Source organism: Balaenoptera musculus, chromosome 13 (genome assembly GCF_009873245.2).
Source record: "Balaenoptera musculus isolate JJ_BM4_2016_0621 chromosome 13, mBalMus1.pri.v3, whole genome shotgun sequence".
NCBI classification, from domain to species: Eukaryota; Metazoa; Chordata; class Mammalia; order Artiodactyla; family Balaenopteridae; genus Balaenoptera; species Balaenoptera musculus.
In genome coordinates, this window is record NC_045797.1 from 7,563,150 (window position 1) to 7,580,900 (window position 17,751).

Consider the following 17,751-nt stretch of genomic DNA (forward strand, 5'->3'; position numbering starts at 1 on the left):
GCATCTGTGGTTCTTCCTGTGAGATGTTCCACTCAGGGGCTGGGTGAGAAGATGGACCGGTGACAGCTAGTGTTCTGGTTACTCGGGAGGAGAGGGGTCTGGGTGGGAAGGGGTGTACTGTGCTGCTTCCGGGCGAGGGGCCTCGCTCTTCCTCTGCTGTGCCTGACTCCCCATAGCTTCTCTGTGTCAACATTCCCATCTCTGGGAAGCCGTCCGGGAAGGAGGATGGCCAGCTGTGAGAGCCTGCTTCCCATGTATTCTCTCCCCTTCCTGTCAGACACACCTGACGCCTCTAATTGCTGAGCTCTTCTGAGGTTCTGTAGCATAAACTGGCTTATCTCAAAGTTGGTGCCTTGCTTTAGGCATTTAGCAGGCATTTGAGTATTCTAAATTATGGCTGACATTTTTCCTCTCCTCTTGTCTTCTGTCCCTTTTCTATCTTTTAAGAGTTTACACCTTTCAAAAATAATTTCAAGTCCATTTAGTGTTGTTTTGGAAAGAAATGAAGATAAACACGTGTTTAAACCACTATGGTCCACTACAAATCTTGCTTTTAAGTTACTCTCTATTTATCTGTGTGAAATAAATTTAAGGTAATCATTAGGAAACAAACCAATGGAAATTTTTTGCAAATGATTTCCTTAAAGAAATAGGTACTTTCCATAGATAAATACATAATGTATTCATAGTACTGAAAAAAGAGAGTAAATGTAGTCTTGGGCACCTGATATTGCTGGCACATACTCTGGTCCCCCTTGAGTTCTTACAGGTGTAAAAATTGCATATTGTAGTCTCTCTGGATTTTAGAAACGGCGCCACCATACTTCCTTCCTCAGAGGTGTGCACACGTTTCTGTGTCCGCACGCCCGTGTACTGGGCATATTCACATGTGGAAAATAGAGTCAGGAGAATCTGGGAGATTCATCTTTCTCTTCTGAATATTAACCGTACCTCAACATAGATAATCTTGCAACCTAAAACATCTCTGGGAATCTAAAACATTGTACTTACTGCTCAGGCTTTAGTTGCAACATAATAAGCTTATATTTGAATATACATTAACTGAAGTACATTTCTTTAAAACATTTTTCTCAACTTATTTTTGGTTGACCAGCTCTCTGAAAGTCCCAATGTTCTTGATGATTTTTCTTTTCCCACTTGTTGCCAATGTAATTAATTTAGCATTATTGGCTTCCTTGAAGGAAGACTATCTCCTACTTTTTTAAGGATCATATTTAATACTTATTTAAACTTTTTGATAACTTGCTTTACAACTTTAACTCTTTAAGCCGTTCCATACTACTGAGGTACCAGGGAATACATACGGAATGTACTTTTGTTCCTTTAAAAAAGTTAGTTCTGTCACTTACAGGACTGTGACTCTTGACCAGGCAACGGATAGAGCAAAAGTAATTGCAAAGGCTGCACTAAACATGTTTCATACGATGAAACTCAACATATCGGACATGAGAGGGGTGAGTAGTAACATTTTAAAGCAGGATTTTCTGGAATGTTTTTCTTATTTGAGGGTTGATTGGAGGGTGGTCATGGTGCAGTTTAGGGGGTTTATATGCAGCTTTTTCAGCTCCACTGATGTAATATAAGAAGAGAAACTGAAAAACGACTTTCTCATCTGAGCTGGTCTCCTTATTTAAGAATTCACATTTGTTCTGAAATCTGTTTTCTGCTTAGAATAGTAAGTTTCATATCTTGAATTTTTATAGTGCCTTTCTTTTAAACCACCAAAGACCTATCTTAACGTGTGTTATTTGCTTCCTGCTCTGGTTCCCGCAGAAGGAGACGGGGCTGGGGGGAGTGTGAAGCTGCAAATGTTTCTTGACCTTTAAGGTTCTTTTTCATCAGAAGTTTGTTCTGATGTCTGATACAAATGATGATCTGGAAGGGAGAGTTTACCACGGGCACGTGAGGATGCATGATCAGTGAGAGGGCATCAAAAATGTAAAAGCCTTCATTTTCTTAAAGATTAACCTTTGTAGGTTGTGTGTGAGTAAAGGATAGTTACTCGCTTGGTATGGGTGTTGTGGAAGGATTAAAAAGTCACTAAGCCAACAGTGATGAAACTCCTCCCTGGAGTACTGTCATGGGCAGGGAGTGGTGCTTATCTGTGCGGATGCCTGCCGCATACCCACTGCCCACCCCACCCCCAAGCCTGGTTTTTATTGACAAAAATGATAGGTAAAGTAAGGTTGCAAGTAGACTGTCCCCTAGTTAAATTTTGTTCAAGTTTTATTTTAAAAACTTAATTGGGAATTCCCTGGTGGTCCAGTGGTTAGGACTCGGCGCTTTCACTGCCGTGGGCCCAGGTTCGATCCCTGGTCAGGGAACTAAGATCCCACAAGCCACACGGCGTGGCCAAAAATAAATAAACACAAAAACTCAATTGATGAGAACTTAAGTGGGTACAGTATTCCACTTTTTTGGAGTTCCTGATTTTGAAGAGATTATGTTTGGGTAGATTAGATACTGTAAAATTGAGAGTAGCTAGTATAGCTAGTATAGAAGTCGTTTTTGTAATAAATTGTATAAAAGGCTGTTTGAATTTAACTTTTTTTCCTAGAAACCTATTTTATTCTGGTTCTAGGTTGGGATTCATGTGAATCAGTTGGTTCCGACTAATCCAAACCCTTCTGCGTGTCCCAGTCGCCCGGCAGTTCAGTCAAGCCTCTGTCCTGGTGGGTCACACTCTGTCCTTGACCTCCTCCAAGTTCAGAAAGCTAAGAAGCCCACAGAAGAGGAGCACAAGGAAGGTCAGTGGTCGTCAGCATGGTTCTCGTTTTGGAGCTTATACCGTCAGGAGTGTGAAGTTAGTGTACAGGTCGTCCAGCCTTGCTCCCTGTGACTCTCAGAAACACGCTGACATTCTGAATTATGATGAATCAGTAATAAAGCTTTATCTGTAATGGATTAAAGTGCTCCTCCCCCCCCCCCCCCCCCCCCGCAATGAAGAGGCTATTTTATGTCATTTCCTGTATTTTCAGTATTTCTGGCTGCTATGGATCTGGAAATTTCATCTGCCTCTAGAACTTGCACTTTCTTGCCATCTCTTTCTTCACATCTGACATCAAGCATCAGTCCTGTTACTACTAGCAAAGCTGAGTCCTCAGGGAAATGGAATGGTCTACATTCTCCCATCAGTTTAAAATCAAGACTTAACCTGAGTATAGAGGTCCCATCACCTTCCCAGGTATGTATTTATAGTTGTAAATACGATGTCAGTGTAAAAGTAGTTTTACAGTAGGAATGATGTTTTTAAGTTATCAGTACAGCCAAGAAAGGGAGAAAGGGCAGCTTGACAGGGTGGATCGTGGTGTTAGTTCCAAATGGGAAACAAGTTCAGGGCAAGATTGTGCTTTTGCAGAGATTTGCAACTCTGGCAGGTTGTAAAACATGGATGAGAAAGCCTGTTCTGTGAACTGCCACGGTCAGCAGCCTCTGGGCCTCCCTCACGGTTGTGATCACGTGGACACAGCTCTGTTCAACAGCACGGCTTTGCTGCTCATTAGTAAAGGCCTTTTGTCAGAGGTTTCTCTTGCAGCACTTGCAAACAGTTCTCTCTATAGGGTGATTGATTTTCCTAACACAAGCTATTAATTCCATTGGTGTGGTCTGTAAATGTGGTATGCTGTTGGCATTTTTGCTTTTTGGAAACTTTACATAGCACTTTAAGCTCTGTTGGGAAAATCAGTTTTCTTTGTTCCCCTAAGTGGTGGGATGTACTGGCTGTGAGGCCAGGGAAAGGGGCGGTTGGGAAATGCTCGCACTGGGTCCCTGGTGCTGGTGAGTTACCCCGAAATAGTGGCTCCTAGCGAGGTAAGACTGGCCTACCAGCATGTGGAATTGCTTGTTTTCAAAGGGATGTATAGGCAGAGGATTCTAGTGTGTAGGCTGGAGAGTTGAGCTTCTAGAATCCCTTTTTCCTAGCTTGCTGCTCAGACGAATATAATTTATATTTGGGGGCAGATAGTCTCCTGTCTGAAAGGTAAACCTCTGACCCAGGACTCTACCTCATCCCAGAAATGGACATGCGCCTTAGGCACTGGCCACTTCCCCTGGGCAAAGTTTAAGATTTGAGCTTGACAAGGGCCCACCTGTCTGGTTCATTGAGGAGACATGGCTGAGCTGACCCTGGGGTACCGGCCAGGGGCCTGCCCTTGTCATCTCGAGTCCACGCATGACCAGCCAGACATCAGTGGCAAAAGACCAAGATGTTTCAAAAACGTGCTGCTTTGGGGGTGGCTTTCCTAGCCTGATAACCTGCACCTTGCGTTCACCATCCATGATGTTGCAGTGGAAGTGAAAGTGGTGCGTTGACTCTGGAAATGCATCGTCCCAGCATCTGTCGGGTGTCTTACAGCTAGACCAGTCTGTCTTGGAAGCGCTTCCACCTGATCTCCGGGAGCAGGTGGAGCAAGTGTGTGCTGTGCAGCAAGGAGAGCCACCTGGCGACAGGAGGAGAGAACCAGCAAATGGCTACAGCACAGGAATGTTGCCACAGCCAGTTGGGACAGTTTTGTTACAAATACCAGAACCTCAAGAATCTAACAGCGATGGGGGAATTAATGTAATAGCCCTTCCAGCATTTTCACAGGTGAGTTGAATTGAGGCCCTTCTACCATAGCGTGAATATCCTCGGCCATCTGGCTTCCAGCTCAGGGCACTTCTCTTTTCCTTTTCTCCTTTGCCCCTTAACCTCCCAGTGGCTGACTCCGTCCCTTGGGGGAGGAGGGATGGCCCGTCTCCACATTACCTGCGGGACACAAACTGACAGAGCAGCCAAGTATGGACAACAGGGGGCAGCGAAGAGGGAGGCTGTGGGGGGTGGGTGCTTACAGCTTCCACCCCAAAGACAGAAACACTCTGCTGTTTCATTGGCCTGAGACGACCCTGGGCCACACTCGAGTACCAGGGTGAAGATGTGTAACCGTACACTAGGGACAGTAACACAATCAGTTTGATGTTTAAGAAGAACGTCACATATGCACCTGTTCTCTTGCGTTGTGCTTCTCATTTCCTACTAGTGCTTCTTGCCCTGGTTGTTCTGCACAGTGTTTTTGTTTTTTTTTTTTAATTAAGTCAATTCACATTCAATGCTGTATTCCTTATTCTCACCCTATAACCTTGTGAGGATTTAATGAGCTTTGATGTTGAGGACCTAATTCATACAGATCAGAAAAGTATGATTTGAAATAGTCTATTTCGTGAAAAATATAAACCAGCTGCCTATATATATAGAGTCAGCTCAGGTTTGACTTCGAACTTTCTCTTTTCCACCAGGTGGACCCTGAGGTGTTTGCGGCCCTTCCTGCAGAGCTTCAAAAGGAGCTGAAAGCAGCCTACGATCAAAGACAAAGGCAGGGAGAAAGCACCCCTCACCCGCAGCAGGCCAGCACATCTGGTAAGCTTTGCCAGTGACACGTAACAGAAGTGAAGATGTGAGAAACGAAATTGTTTGATTGTTGTAGTATATATATGATGGCCAAAGTCTTTAAGCTGTTAGTCATGTTCAGTGCTCTTCACATCAGGGGAACAGAACTAGTACGCAGTACAGGTTAAGTGCTGTCAGAGTCCTAGGTGGATTTGTATCTGTAGCTTCTTGACTTAAAAGTCTGAACAAGCTATTACCCAGAAATCTTTTGAATTGATTATCTGTCAAGCCAGTTGTCCTTTGAGACAGATCCTTCAGAGGATGTAGGTTTAAAGCCCAGAATCTGAAGGTTTCTGAACATGCGTCACAAATACCACATTTAAAATGAAAACAGAATACTGCCTGCTGAACTGCTGGAAGTAATTCGCCTGTTGAGTTTTCATTGACTGCTGCGAGCCCCGTATAGACTAGTAGGTCCCAAACATCACCAGTAAGTGGCTGAGCAACCCTAGGAATCACGGGGCCACCGTCACTTGCCGCCTCCCTCAGGGAGGCCTGTGCTGCATGCATGCGTGCGTGCGTGTGTGTGTTCAGGGCTGCTCTTGGGAGGAGGAAGGGGCCCGTCCTGCTCTCCAGGCATGTTGTGTTGAGGATCTTATGTCCATCTTCTTTTAGTGCCAAAGAACCCGCTACTGCAGCTAAAACCAGCAGCGGTGAAAGAAAAGAAAAGAAACAAGAAAAAAAGCTCCATCAGTCCCCCCAAAAAGATTCAGAGCCCTTTGAAGAACATGCTGCTTAACAGTCCTGCAAAAACTCTGCCAGGGGCCTGTGGCAGTCCCCAGAAGTTAATTGATGGGTTTCTAAAACATGAAGGTCCTGCCTCTGAGAAACCTCTGGTAATTTCTTTCATCCTTTTTAAACTTTGACCTCCTCCTTCATCAGATGTTTATGTACTCGATGTTATGTAAATATAGCACTTTCTATCATTTGTTTTCTTAACAGGGAGAACTCTCTGCTTCCACTTCAGGTGTTGCTGGCCTTTCTGGTTTGCAGCCTGAGCCGTCTGGGTGTGTTAGACCCCCAGCGCCCAACCTAGCTGGAGCTGTGGAATTCAGTGATGTGAAGACCTTGCTCAGAGAATGGATAACTACCATTTCAGGTTGGCCTGGCTGGTACTGAGATGTGATGTCCTCTGACTACAGAACATGAACTCAGCTCTATAGAGGAACTATTTTCCTAACTCTAATGAGCGTAAACCAGCCACCCCCCAACCTTCTGACCTCTGGGGGCGGCTTGGAAAGGTTCCTTACCACAGCCCACTCGTGTGGCAGCTCTGAGTCACTACTGTAGCACGTAGTTTCCTTGATCCCTGCAGACCTCTGCCTTTCTCCTTCAAAAGCATAAGGTGGTCCTCATTTGAGATTTCTCCCCTCTCTAGATCCAATGGAAGAAGACATTCTGCAAGTTGTGAAATACTGTACTGATCTAATAGAGGAAAAAGATTTGGAAAAACTGGACCTAGTTATAAAATACATGAAAAGGTAACTATTCAGTGCTTTTACCCAAAGGGGAAAAAACGGCATGTCTGTCACCACAGCTACTGGAGGGAGGTGAGGCGCTGAGCGAGTTGTGCCCTTTCTGGCCATCAGTTACGTTAACTGTGCTCTTCAGCATTACTGAAAAGGGAAGCCCTGTATTTTGAATGCCAGAGAAAGAAGTACCATAACACTGGGGAGTAAAAAAGGGTCAAAACGAGGTTTCCCAAGGTTTATATAGTTTAAACCACAGAAGTACGTTTTTGAGTGTATTTATATACAGACGTTAAAACCCTTAAACCCTAAATCTCAATATATATGTTAAACAACAGATTCTTGAAGGAATCGGTCTTTCCTGATCGCTTGTCTCTCCTCACCTGCAGGTTGATGCAGCAGTCGGTGGAGTCGGTTTGGAATATGGCATTTGACTTTATTCTCGACAACGTTCAGGTGGTTTTACAACAGACTTATGGAAGCACGTTAAAAGTTCCATGAACATTACCAGGAGACTGCTGCTCTCCGCTAGCTGTGCCGTAAGTGCTTGTGAGGCATTTGCAAAGTGCATGACAGTAATGCTCTGAGTTTTATAATTTTAAATTTCTTTTTAAGCCAAGTGTTTTTGTACATTTCTTTTCAATAAGTGCCAAATTTGTCTGTATTGCATGTAAATAACTGTGTTAATTCTTTTACTGTAGCATAGATTCTATTTACAAAATGTTTGTTTATAAAGTTTTATGGATTTTTACAGTGAAGTGTTTACAGTTGTTTATTAAAGAACTGTATGTATATTTTGTACAGGCTCCTTTTTGTGAATCCTTTAGGAAGCAGATCCTGAACTATTATGGCTGGACCGTTACACACTTCATGCTAAGCTTTGAAATGCCTGAGGGGGCCCAGACTGGTGTTCTACTTTTTCCAAGCAAGGGTAAAGAAAGCTTCCAAAAATACTCACTCTGATCACTCCTGACCCAAAGCATGAACACAGGAACATGTTAAGAAAATCTTCTTTACTTCTTTCAAGTGGAGGAATTTACATATTTTGAATTAGCACACACACACACACAATTGAGGATTTAAGTTTTTCCTGGGAAAAATTATGTCCCCCAGATGGTTTAGCGGTTTTGTCTTTGCCTCTGCTGGCCCTTGAGAAACGTCAATAATCATTAATGAAGAATGGTCCAGATTTTCAAATGTATATAAAAGTATTTTTCTATGCTATATGTTATGCCATAACACTTTAAAAATATAGTTTATGCCAGTGAATACTCAGGAACATTTTCTTCCAACACCCTACACTGACTTCATTCAACACTGTGCTATAAATAGGTAGTCAGATATTAGGGATCTGCCAGAAGAATTACTCTGATGCTAATAGATCTCTTACCTCAGGGACCCACTTCCCACATTCTTCAGGAAAACCATAACAAACTAGCTACAATCAGATTACTAATATGAAGAAACCATTATGATGTCTCTGTAACAATTTAGTGTTTACACTAAGTCCGAACAGGTAATCAACACCCTACTGATTGTCTCATCAGAAAATGTATGCATGATAGAATTTGCTAGGACAAAATAGACCAAGATTGATTGATGTATAAGAATTCCTAATGTTAACATGTGCTAGTACACAAGGTATGAGTTTAGTTAATAAAATAGTTTGAGAGAACGAGCTGCACGGGGATGGAGACTCACAGAAGAGCAGCTACACTGACTGACTGACATGAAGCCTAGCAGAGCTCGCGGGTCAATGTCTGGGTTCTTTATTGGAGTTCAGAACTGTGCTGATTGATTGATTACAGTGGACTCTCATGACCACACAAGCAGTAAATAGCAGCCAGTTATGCTTTACACCGTGGTTTCACACAAAAGCAGATAAATACCAGAATGCCTAATTTTCTAGTTTAAAAAATTCCTAAGGGCATATGGCAGAAGAACGCATGGGGGAAAGAAAAAGAAAACCACCACTGTGGGAAGGATATACATAAATAAGTATTTCTTACCTCAAAAAAGTCCCAAGAATCAGAAAATCTGCAGAAGCTTGGTTAATCAAATACTGCAGTACTGATTTAATCAGTATAAAATTGAAAGAGCTTTAGATCTGTAATAAAAATCCAAATTTGGGGAAGGGCAACCTTTAAAACAGCAGCCAGTAGAGGAGGACTGGGCAAGGCGTGGACGAGTGAGCAGGCACGCCGGAGCTGTGGGGACGTGTAATCGACCACTGTCAAACCAGTGTAAGTTTCTTGGTTTCTCATGGAAAACATCTTATACACCTATTTTCTTCCTTCTATGCTTAGCTCGTCAGTTTTCAGATAGGTCCGTTCCATTGTCTGCCTTGTTTTCTTGGTAGTATGACAACACCATTTTGCGTTTACTCCAATTCCTGACCCGTGTGGAAAAGTCAGATGATCTCAAACACTTTCTTCAGCTCCACAATTAACTGCCAGTCACTCTTCTGCATTTCGTCTCTGAACCAGTCTTTGAGGGCGTCGATGGACTGCCGGCTGATCTGTAAGGCCCAAGGCACAGAGTGAACAACACAATGTAACAAACAAGTGCCAAAGAAGAGCACGTGGCCCCAGAGTTTGTTACCAGATGCTGCTCGGCACAAAGAAAGCTCAGGCAGAAACTGCCAAAGCAGAACCTGCCTGCCTGCATTTTCTGGGAGCAGAATGCCAGCACCACATCTGTTTGTTGGGGATCTGACCTAGAAGTCCTAGCGGGCACTCTGTCAGGAGGCCAGGCTACAGGCCAAGCCCTAACGAAGAATCCAGTCCCATCAGATTCTAAACGTAAGCCCTCTCAGCTCCTGAGTAAAAGGCCATCAGAAGAGCCGACGGCCCCCTTTCTTCAAAGGGGCCACTTTTGCTGAGCGAGATACTTACCTTACTGACGATAATATCTGTAGCTTCAAAATGTCTTCCGTACATTTTGGGAGATTCACCAGGGATGGGTTCTATTTTGACACAGACTTCCTGTCCTTTTTTTGCAACATCCACTTGTTTATGGTTTACTTCAATACTTGTTACTATTCCAATGTCAACAAACTGTAAAGTAAGAACAGAAACTACAACGTGGGCAGAGGAATCGTGGCAGTCACAGGCGCCCGAACTGGACAGCTGACGTCACTGGAGCAAATGAGCCAGCTGCAAAGCCTGGGCCCTGGGCCCCTCTATCACCTTGGTCTCTGGGTCTCTCCGCAGTGTGATTTTTCTCACTGGAGAACTGGGGGTGACACCACCCCACCCCGTCTGCCTTCACAAGATGGCTGTGAGGACAAAAGGAGGTCGCTCGTGTGCTTTGGGACACATGGAAAGTGTTCTGTCCATCCGACGTGTTTCCACCCTGCCCTTCCACGTGACAGCTGCCAGAGTAAGAGAGACCAGCAGGCACAGAAGTTCTAAGTCAGAAATGAGCTTGGGGTGATGGGGACGGCGGCAGAGAGGCAGGGACGCGTCGTGTGGGCCCCGGCGGCCGTGCTGCTCACCTCAGTCACAGTCTGGGGAAGGCAACAACATCATCATCCCCCCTTGCTGCCTGTCTTGTGAAGAGACACAGGGCAGTGAGAGTAAAGACAGGTAATCTGGTTTGGCCGAAGCCACACAGGAGATCACTGCTGCCAGAAAGTGTCCTAGCTTAGCCACTGGCAGAGAAGCATGACTCCTAGGAGCAGTGAGTCACAGCACTCGGAGGACGTCAGGTGCCGTCTCCCACTAAAGGAACCAAGTCGGGGGCAGGGAAAGTCCTAGATGAGCCTGGAGCACCTTACTGCACCACAGAGGAAGAAAGGGCCCCAAGTGCTATGTGCAAGGACACAAGGCAGCTTGAATGGGCTCCCAATGATCAAACGCTGGATAACTGGGGTATCAAGAAAAAATGGCATGTATAAGATACCTAATGAAAAGGCTGGCGGGGAGAAGGTTCTTTAGAGAAGCGTGTGGGAGGGGGGATCACAATACTGCCACCATCCATGTCATAACTACTCAGGCGAGGACTGTCAGTGGTGGTTAAAGCCGCTGGGAAGTTCACAGGGACTCTCAGTGCCCCCAGGTGACTGAGTCATTACAAAGGGCGAAGACTGTCTCTGATGGCGATGCTGAGCCGACAGCGCCTTCTCTGATCACCCAAGTCTGCGCTGCGACAGTGACAACCCGTGTGACAGTGCAGAGGCACGCAGGAGCACCTGTGTGCACAGTACCCTTCCCAATCATTCTAACTTGCATCTAGTCACAAGGGGACAGGCAGACAAATGCAAGCTGAGAAATCATCTGTGAAACTGTTCTGGACTCTTCTTTAAAAAGAATGGCAGACTGTTCATAATTGAGACTAAAACACTAATAACCAAATGCAGTGCACCTCAAAGGAACCCTGGGCCAGGTCAGCAAGCAGCATTGCTAAAGACATTTGGGACAACTGGTAAAAAGTGAATGTGAACTGTGAATTACAGGATTTTATTGAATTAATGTTATTTTTTCTTAGCTATGATGCTAATCTAGAGGAAAGACGTGAGTGTCCGTTATACTATTTTTTAAGCTTTCCCCCAGACTCAAAACATCAAAAACTTTTGAAGGGCAATAATTCTGCAACTTTCATTACCTGAAGCACTGACACCGGGTGCTTGAGAATCAATACTGATTAAGGAACACTGATACCGAGTTTGTATAAATTACAGGAGGTGACAAGCTCTGCTTGATTTCAGTTTTTTATCACTCTTGGACTCCCAGAACTGCTTTAAGAGATGACACACTTTCTAAAAAGTACAACCAGAACTTACATTTTTGCTAGGCACGCACATGGGTGTCCCCTGCTTCACCTGGCCTGCTTCCACAGTCACGCCCATCACTATCGGATCTCGAGAATTGAAAATAAACTGAGGGAGAATTTTTATCTTGCAGGGAAATACTGCTATGTGTCTAAAAGGAAAAAAGAAAACCCAAGAATTTTTAAGCTTACAGAATCACTTCGAAGCATCAAAAAGCAAATACAGGTGAATACGAGGCTTCCTCTCCCCTCAGCTGAGAGCAGCAGGAAGGCCGCACATCGGCGCTCAGAGGTCCCTGCGGTGCTGCACCCGCTCTTCATTCTCTTCCCTCCCCTCAAAGCAGCTGCATCACAGGAGCACACTGGGCCCAGACCAAAGGCTGAGCCCCGCCCCTGAAGATGGCGCTTGGGTGCCTCGGAGGAATCCACCATCAGGTGTGTCCTGGGGCCCGTGTGAGGCCTATTCTGAGGACCACACAGGCATCACACCACATCCTCCTTTTCTCTACCGTGTTCCCAAATCAGTTGATCCAAAAGGACACTATTTCTCTGCTTATCAAGCATATGCTTAGAATGCTTTAATAGTTTCTAGCATTTTCTTAATCAAACTTCAGTCTTTCCCCTTCAGGTTTCATGATCTAAATAGAGCACACCTCAATCTAAATCCCGGCATTTACCAGACAGTCTACTTTTAAAATGTACCTCAGACTGAGCCGTCCCTCCCTCTGGTCACGCTGGTCTGAGCCTCCACCATGTCCTGCCCCCACCACGTCCTGGGGGCCTCCTGACAGGCTCCAACCAGCAGCCCCCTAAACCCCGCCCATGGCCTACGGGGTCCTACAGGACATGGGTGCTGCCAACTTTCCTACCGCAGCTCCTGCCACTCTCCCCGAGGGTCACTGTGGCTGCCTCCACCTCTGAACGCGGCCCTGCTGGCCGGTGTTGTCCTTCCACCTGACACCTCCCGGGTGTCTGGGCGGCTCGCTTCACTCTCCCCAGCTGAGCTGCCTCCCCGCCACACTATTAACCACAGCTCTCCTCGCCTTATCTAGGCCCTGCCCTGCTTCATCCTGCGCTTATCCCAACTTCTCGTGTTCTTCGCTTGTCTTCCCCTGAGCTCCGAGAGGCAGGGACCTGGTCAGGTCCACTGACAGGGGCTCCCCAGCACCACGGGCTCTGTCATTGCTCGAGGAATGACACCTGCCAGGGAATGCCTCGCCTCCTTTCGTTTTCTAATTTTCCACACTCTCATGGTGTTACCTCCATTCCATGCAACCCCAGATGAGGAACTCCAGCAAGATAAAGTCCCCAGAGGTAGCCACTACTCACCCATTAACGCAACCTAGGTCTGCCAAGTTGAAAATTAAAAACTAAGCAGAAATGTTACAGAGAGGATTGGTTCACACACTGCTAGAGTGTCTCAGGTGGGCCAAATCTGTGGCGTATAACACACCACCTGAGGATGCAGCCTCCGGGAGACGAGCGAGTGCCACGCTTCTGTTGTCTACACACCTGGCTGGTATTTGGTAATCCTCAAATAATCAACTTTATTACCAAAGATCCAAAGTAGGTAAAAATCACCGACTTACTTAAATTCTTCTTGTTTCTGTTTCTTGTAGTCTTGTCTATATTTCGTAAAGGCATCAAATAAATGATAAATAATTTCTGCACTAAAAATTCTAACTCCTAAACTGTCAGCCATTTCTTGCGCATCCCGTTCAATTCTCACATCAAAGGCCAAAATTACTGCATACCTAAAAGGTTAAAACACATCAAAGATCATTCAATGAAATACAAACCATGTCATAACAGTTCTACTAAAATAAAATAGATAGGCAACAGAAAAGTCTTTACAGCAGAAGAGAAATTACTTACTGAGGATCATGTTCCAACATCACCGAAGCCTTCATAACATCTTTCTTATGGACGGGACCAATGTTAATTCCTGCATACTGTAAAAAGGGAGTTTCCTAGTTTAACTGCCTGTGTTGGGTAACAGGAACAGCACCATAAACAATGCCTACCACTGACTCTCGTGGAGTTGGGTACCGTTACTTACGGGCACTTCTGATGTTTTCAGAAATTCAAGTAGAGCTTCCAGAGATCCCAGTGTAGATGCCTGGACATAGACTCCTTTCTCTTCTAATTTGATAGCATTTAGTGTCTGCTTTAACTCATGGATCAGTTCATCCTTGAAAAGAAATTACATTTGACAAGGTTATAAATACATCTCTATCTCAGTAGCCTAGAATTAAACTGTTTCTCTTTTTGATTAGGTGTTCATCTGAAAGTAAGAAACCAAGGCTTAGGACGTGCAAGGCATAGCAGAACCTGTACAGGAAAGGAAGGAGAGATTTGGGGGCCATAACTAAGCTGTATCCCACTTCACCTCTGTGTTAGGTTTACTAATGTCAAAATATGTTTAACCTCTGCACCACTTGGCAGAGTAGATAGATGGGTGAATGAAATGACATGATAAATAAGAATCTTCTAAAAGTTAAAAAGTACTACATGAATGTAATATGTTACAGTAGCCCAAAGGTATTTAATGATGAAATACCCTAATCTCAGCAGCCCTTTACTCCATCATCGCTCCTTTGAAGGTGAAGAGATTTTGACCAGAAATAAGTAAAACAACCATGTCGATGCCATTAAAGATGCACAAGTCCACCCATACTCAAGACTGGCCGCAGGGATGCCTGTCCTGTTTTCACAGGCCCTAAGGGGGCCCATTCCCTGGCGACAGGGACTGGGTGCTGCCTAAAGAATAATGGTCCCAGCACAGAAGAGCTATGTGGTGGCAACAGTGGTATCTTCTCTTTGGCAAGAGAATAAATATGTCTCAATGTTTGCTTTTGTGAAACTCCGCTGGGCTCATGTGTCCCATCTGTTCCTGAAAATAGGCAGACAGGCTTTAAAATGACTCCTAAAACCTAGTAAGAGATTTTTTTAGTTCCATCTATATAGCTGAGTATCTTAAAAAAAAAAAAAAGGAATAAACTTCTAGCTTCTGTTTCATTTTTTATTTAAATAAAATGTTCTAACTTGAATATATATAAATTATCATTTACGCCAATTCATGATTATACAAACTGAAGTAATTTAAAAGCATCAACTGTTTGTTAAGAGACCACCAGATGAGTCTTCACAAAGACAAATATGCCCATTTTATTCATCATTCTTAGCATGTGCTCTACTGACACAAGGTACAACTCAAAACAGCTTTGGAGGAAAAAATAAAATAACTTACTTTAAGAATTGGGATTTCATCTTCTTTATAAGCCACGAGGAGGGGTAAACCAGCCAATGTTTTTTCCAGGTCTTTTCCAAGAATCTTTACCCCCTGAGCTGCTTCTACTTCTTTATGCTTTTCATATTGGTTCTACAGAGATCAAAACATTTGTTATCACGTTTATTTGAAAAGTGGTTAGTGGTAGAAGATGATGTAAGATGATACTGTCATGACCTTGGGACAGGGAAAGATTTCTTTAAACTGGATACAAAAAGCAATAAGCGCGAATGAAAGACTGATAAATTCAACATTAAAGTTAAATAATTCTGTTTCTCAAGATACTACAGAATGAGTAAAAAGACAAGTCACAGAGCAGAAGGGGCATACAAACCAGGAACATACTAGTAACTAGCTACCAGTGTAGGACGAAAACAATGTATTTTGATTTTTCTGAGAAACTTAGTAGGTAAACAAGGACTTTCACACATCTCTACTCTGATGGATGGTCCCTCCTGTATGAAGACACCTAAAATAAAACCAGTGAAGGGTGTGTGCTGTGTATTAAGCCAGGTGGCTCTTGAAGTGAAGAAACCACCTCAGTAGAATTTTTAAACACTGTGCAAGTCCCCACGTGCCAACACTTACCACCCTGACTTACCTTTACTCTTAACTCCTTCATAGGAGGAGGTAATAGGAGGCCTCGAATCTGAGTGACAATGGGCCCTTCTACTCCGGGAACAATAATTGTATCTCCTTCCTTCAAACGCCCGTTGATCAATATTACATCTATAGTGGTGCCCATTCCTGGAAGAGCCTTAACCTAAGAGACATTATTGCAAAGGGAGTGAAATATAGGCTACAATGCACCATGTTGAGATTAAATCTAAATTAGTAAACATCCCCAACCAAGAACCCTGTTTGGGGGTGGGGGTGGGGGGAATAAACTGAAAAGCTGACCAGTACCTCCATCACCTGTGCTCTCAGCTCTTCACAGTGTGCAAGTCTCTTACTCAACATGGTCTGAGTTAACTCGACAAGAAGGTAGATCAGACTTCCCATGCCATCACCAGTATGTGCAGAGGTAGGTACCAAGGACACAAAAGTGCGAGGATCTTTATTCTCATAAAACAAAGCTGCGTTCAACCCCTAGAGACATAAAAAGCAAAGTCATTCCCACAGGCCGAGTGGTGGAAGGAGGTCTCCAGAACAGAAATGACTAACTAGAAGCTGGATGAATAATGGCTCTTCATTCTGAAAATTCCTCAAAAACACTTAGATCATGTATATCCTGGAGGTATTAACCATATCACAGAAAAGCAGTTTCTTTCCAAGTCAATTTGGTTTTTAAAAGTTAAACATTCAGACTACAAAGAGAGGTCTTGAAATAAAGATTTTAAAAGGAAAAGGGAGAAGGGAAAAGAATGAAAATGCTAATTGCCATTAATAGGGGAACAGAACCAGTATTAATGAAAATAGTGACTTAATTATAAAGACAATGTAAAAGAAGAAAAAATATTCTATGATATAGTCTCTTCGTAAAGAAGGGAAAGCTTTCTTACCTGCTGTGCAAATTCCACAATAATAGCCTTTGCTCGCTCCTCAAATTCATCTTTTGTGTTCTTTTTCTGCTTCTTTAAAGTAGCAGCCACATCAGAGTCGGGGCTCTTTTTCCAATCATACAACCTATCAATCTGGAAAAGTATTTTTCATAAGAAACATCTCTAAAGCATTCACAACACTCAGGAAGTTAATTAAGGTTAATTTAAAAGCTCCAGGAAATTCCAAATGTGTATCACACATATCTGGAAGAGTGTGTATTACTTTCATTGTACCAAAAGCCCCTCACAGTCTGCTTAACTGCATCCCCTCTTAAATGTGAAGTACCATACTGCCTACCAGCCTCCAACCAGTTCATGAGAGGCTGCCATTTCTTGCAAAAGACGAAAAACTGTAATTATCCTAGGAACATTAACATATGTTGGAATTCCAAAATGGTTATGTTAAGTAGTAGGCAGGAAAAAGGATTAATTACAGCCAAGTACCATCACCAGGAAAATGACATGAAAAATATAGACAGTAGAAAATAATCTATTTCCCTTTACTTTTCAAAAGATGATAAATGGGTATAAAGAAGATTATTTAAGAGTAAAAACAAACAAAAAGGCATAATATGTTGGCTCAGTCTAGGGTGATAATATAAAGAAGTAGACCAATCTGAATGCTATCAAAAAGGAAAATCAGTAAGTAGAAATAGACCCAGAAATGACAATGATGATATATAATTAGCATACAAGGGCCTTAAAATAGTTATTATAAATATACTCAATGACTTTAAAGGAAAAACATGTAACTTGTAGAGCTAAAAAATATATATATATATATATATAACATGAAATGAAAAAAAAAAATCACTGGATGAGCTGAAGCAAATTACATATTGCCAAAGACCAGCAACCTTGAAGATAAAGCAAATAAAAACTATCCCAACCAAAGCACGTAGAGAAAAAAGGATGGAGAAAAGAAAAAAACTTCAGTCACTATGAGACAATATTAAGAGAAGTAAAGTCCTAGAATTCTATCAAACACTTAAACAAGGAAAGAGTAAGAAAAGAGAGCAGAAAAATAACTGCACAAGTAATGACCAAGAACTTTCTAAGAAAGTCAAACTCAAGTGGGATAAATATAAAGAAAACTATTATATAATCTCACTGACAAAACTCTTAAAGAAAAAGTCTTTTTAAAAGCAAAAAAAATGGAGCTGGAGGAATCAGACTCCCTGACTTCAGACTATACTACAAAGCTACAGTAATCAAGACAATATGGTACTGGCACAA

At 43.2% G+C, this 17,751-nt stretch overlaps 2 protein-coding genes and 1 non-coding gene across 4 annotated transcripts in view; 2 read left to right on the forward strand and 1 right to left on the reverse strand.

Moving 5' to 3' along the window:
* The window catches only part of REV1 (REV1 DNA directed polymerase), an 81,196-nt gene extending 73,480 nt beyond the window's left edge, over positions 1–7,716 (forward strand). The window contains 9 exon segments of the mRNA XM_036872653.1: positions 1,373–1,475; positions 2,603–2,768; positions 3,000–3,205; positions 4,376–4,609; positions 5,296–5,416; positions 6,062–6,282; positions 6,389–6,545; positions 6,825–6,927; positions 7,305–7,716. Coding sequence (XP_036728548.1) covers positions 1,373–1,475; positions 2,603–2,768; positions 3,000–3,205; positions 4,376–4,609; positions 5,296–5,416; positions 6,062–6,282; positions 6,389–6,545; positions 6,825–6,927; positions 7,305–7,416 — 1,423 coding nt within the window. The 3' untranslated portion in view covers positions 7,417–7,716.
* Positions 2,273–2,345, forward strand: TRNAE-UUC. Its single transcript has one exon. It is a non-coding gene; the product is annotated as a tRNA-Glu (tRNA).
* A 195-nt stretch (positions 7,717–7,911) lies between the features above and the next one.
* The window catches only part of EIF5B (eukaryotic translation initiation factor 5B), a 71,587-nt gene continuing 61,747 nt past the window's right edge, over positions 7,912–17,751 (reverse strand). For both annotated transcript variants that reach the window (XM_036872654.1, XM_036872655.1), the window contains exons 15-24: positions 16,477–16,608; positions 15,881–16,063; positions 15,576–15,737; positions 14,936–15,067; positions 13,745–13,876; positions 13,561–13,637; positions 13,275–13,439; positions 11,699–11,837; positions 9,810–9,971; positions 7,912–9,433 (exon numbers count right to left, since the gene is read on the reverse strand). In XM_036872654.1, coding sequence (XP_036728549.1) covers positions 9,326–9,433; positions 9,810–9,971; positions 11,699–11,837; positions 13,275–13,439; positions 13,561–13,637; positions 13,745–13,876; positions 14,936–15,067; positions 15,576–15,737; positions 15,881–16,063; positions 16,477–16,608 — 1,392 coding nt within the window. In that variant the 3' untranslated portion in view covers positions 7,912–9,325. The remainder of the gene's footprint in view (positions 9,434–9,809; positions 9,972–11,698; positions 11,838–13,274; positions 13,440–13,560; positions 13,638–13,744; positions 13,877–14,935; positions 15,068–15,575; positions 15,738–15,880; positions 16,064–16,476; positions 16,609–17,751) is intronic.